Consider the following 2686-nt stretch of genomic DNA (forward strand, 5'->3'; position numbering starts at 1 on the left):
AGGAAGCCCCCCCCCCCCCCCCCCGTGCCTTCTCTCTCATGACTACTGCTTGGGCCAGAAGGGGAAATTAAACCAACTGCTCAAATTTCCTATGTATCGTATGCCATTACGTTTCACATTGGTAACTTTTTGCTAAGCCAATAACTTGTTTTGAATCAAGTGTATCTTCCCAAAAAACATTCAATCTTTATTTGTAAAATGCAAGGGATTGAGAAACCACTACTTCACTAGTTATTAATTAACAATTCAAACAAGGTATATATTAACAGTGATTGTAAGGAAACAATAATTGTAAGGAAAATTAACTTCACAAAAGCAAAAATTTGTTTGTTTGTTTTTACTTTCTTATGCCAGCCTGAGTTTATGCTGGTGAAGGAATTGGATTAGATTTTTTTCCTTATCATACATTACTTGAGCAGTAAGAAATGCTTGGTTCTTTTGGTTCATGTACAGTAGCCAGGCACTGACAGTCTTTTCCACAGTTGTTAAAATTAATGTATTTCAAATATGGGGAAGGGGGGGGGGAAGAGAGAGAGAGAAAATATATTGTTAAAAAGAAGCAATAGAAGTGTTTTCCTTTTGGTTTGCTCTTTTAAAATCATTTTGGTGTCCTGCTTTTGGATACAAACAGCACAGTGTTTTCTTTAGACTATCCTAACAGGAGGGAAATACCAGTACTTTTGGTGCTGTTCAGTATTCATCCTCTGTTTGTTATGGTACTTCTTGACATATGTTTGAAATTTTTTTTAAATGACTTGAACAGAAATATAATTTCTTTCCTTAAACAGTGAAAACTACCTAGTAAGATGGGGAAGTAGAGGTTTTCCAAAGGAAATTGATATGCTTAACAACCTGAAAGTGGTGTTCACTGTAAGTAAACTTTTTCCATAGCTTAATGTATCTGTTTTACTTGAAAATAATGGTTTTTGTGCTTGCAGTCATTGCCAGTACTTTTACAAAGTAAAGTCTAAGTAAATAAATTCCAGAGAAGAGCACGTGCAAAAATCTTTTTGGTCCAAAATCACTTCCTGTTAGGTTGTTTGATTAACCTGTGTTATTTTTAAATGATTTTTTCCTTTAGGTCTAATTCATGTAATGTTTTCTGTTTCATAATATTTTCTTATATTTTAAAAGTAATAACTTTGATATGGGGCAGAACGGGGAGAGAGGAAGTGTATGTGTGTGCTCTGATTAGACTAGGGAAAGACTAGACAAATGCCATAGGACAGACAGTAATGACTTAAATTAAATTGTTACTGGGATTTATTAATATACCTGCTTTCTGTTTCTCATAATGTTTGGTAGAAGTTAATGATTTGTTCTGATACTGAAGCTAATTATAAAATCCAATAGCACATCATTAATTAAACCTGAAGACAGATGTTGTATAACAAGTAGGAGGATATATGACATCCGTCAGACGTTCTTGTTGTAGAGAATTAACAAATGCTTCATGTCCTAAATAAATAAATAGAAGATGGCGTTGGTAAGTTAGAATTGTGTATATTTAGTAAGAAAACAATATAACCACCAATGGGATCAATAAAGGGAAACTCAGAGGATCCTTCATATTTGGGAACTTTCCTAACAAGTTTAATGTAAGTTTAGCAAAATACTAAAAATAGATACATATATAAATAAAACACCGCTCCCCCCTCCACATGATTACATATGTAGGCATAACTTATTGTCGGTATATTGCAAGGATGCTGACTATATAAATAACATTGACACTCATAAACTGAAATTAGTGGTGGGCGATTGCGTGGTTGAGGAGAAGGCTGTAGTCAAATCTGTGTATTTTCAGAATGCCATTATTCTGAGCTCTTAACATTTTGGGACCTTGTTCAATGTATATTTCTAGTTTATCCAGAAAACTGCTACAGAATTTTAACTTGACTTTTCATACAGCTAATTATGAGTCAAAGCTCATCTGAATAAGCATAACAAAATGATCCCCTTTGCCATTCTAGCTGCACTGTCTCCATCCCCTTTTCATAAACAGGCAAAATACTTTCCCCTTAACCCTTACTTACTCAGTGATATATTCTATACCTGCAGCTTTCTGGCAATATGCACAACAGAAAACTTTTCAGCTTTGATAGTGTTAGTAATATTAAATTTCATAGGTTTCATAGACATTAGGGCTGGAAGGGACCTCGGAATATCATCTAGTCCAGCCCCCCGCCCAAAGGGCAGGAAGTCAGCTGGGGTCATAGGATCCCAGCAAGATAAGCATCCAATTTGCTCTTGAAGGTATTCAATGTAGGTGCTTGAACCACCTCCAATGGCAGGCTGTTCCAGACCTTGGGGGCTTGGACAGTAAAGAAATTCTTTCTTACGTCCAGCCTGAAACGGTCTCGCAGTAGTTTAGACTGTTTGACCTCATCATCCCTTGGGGCGCTCTGGTGAACAAACATTCCCCAAAATCCTGGTGGTCACCCCTGATAAACTTATAGGTGACCATCAGATCACCCCTGAGCCTGCGCTTTTCCAGGTTAAAGAGTCCCATGGCTCTCAGCCTGTCGTCGTAAGGTCTGTTTTCCTGACCTCTGTTCATGCGTGTGGCTCTTCTCTGGACTCTCTCAAGCTCCTCCACGTCCTTTTTGAATTGTGGAGCCCAAAACTGGATGCAGTACTCCAGTTGCAGCCTCGCCAAGGCTGAGTACAAGGGGAGAATGACGTC

General features: G+C 37.5%; 1 protein-coding gene across 1 annotated transcript in view; it reads left to right on the top strand.

Moving 5' to 3' along the window:
- Nucleotides 1–2686, top strand: part of DOCK2 (dedicator of cytokinesis 2) — an 849953-nt gene that overhangs the window by 56621 nt on the left and 790646 nt on the right. The window contains exon 9 of the mRNA XM_019506524.1: nucleotides 789–870. Coding sequence (XP_019362069.1) covers nucleotides 789–870 — 82 coding nt within the window. The remainder of the gene's footprint in view (nucleotides 1–788; nucleotides 871–2686) is intronic.

The sequence above is a fragment of the Gavialis gangeticus genome, unplaced genomic scaffold (genome assembly GCF_001723915.1).
Source record: "Gavialis gangeticus isolate Ggan-Ray unplaced genomic scaffold, GavGan_comp1, whole genome shotgun sequence".
Lineage (NCBI taxonomy): Eukaryota > Metazoa > Chordata > Crocodylia > Gavialidae > Gavialis > Gavialis gangeticus.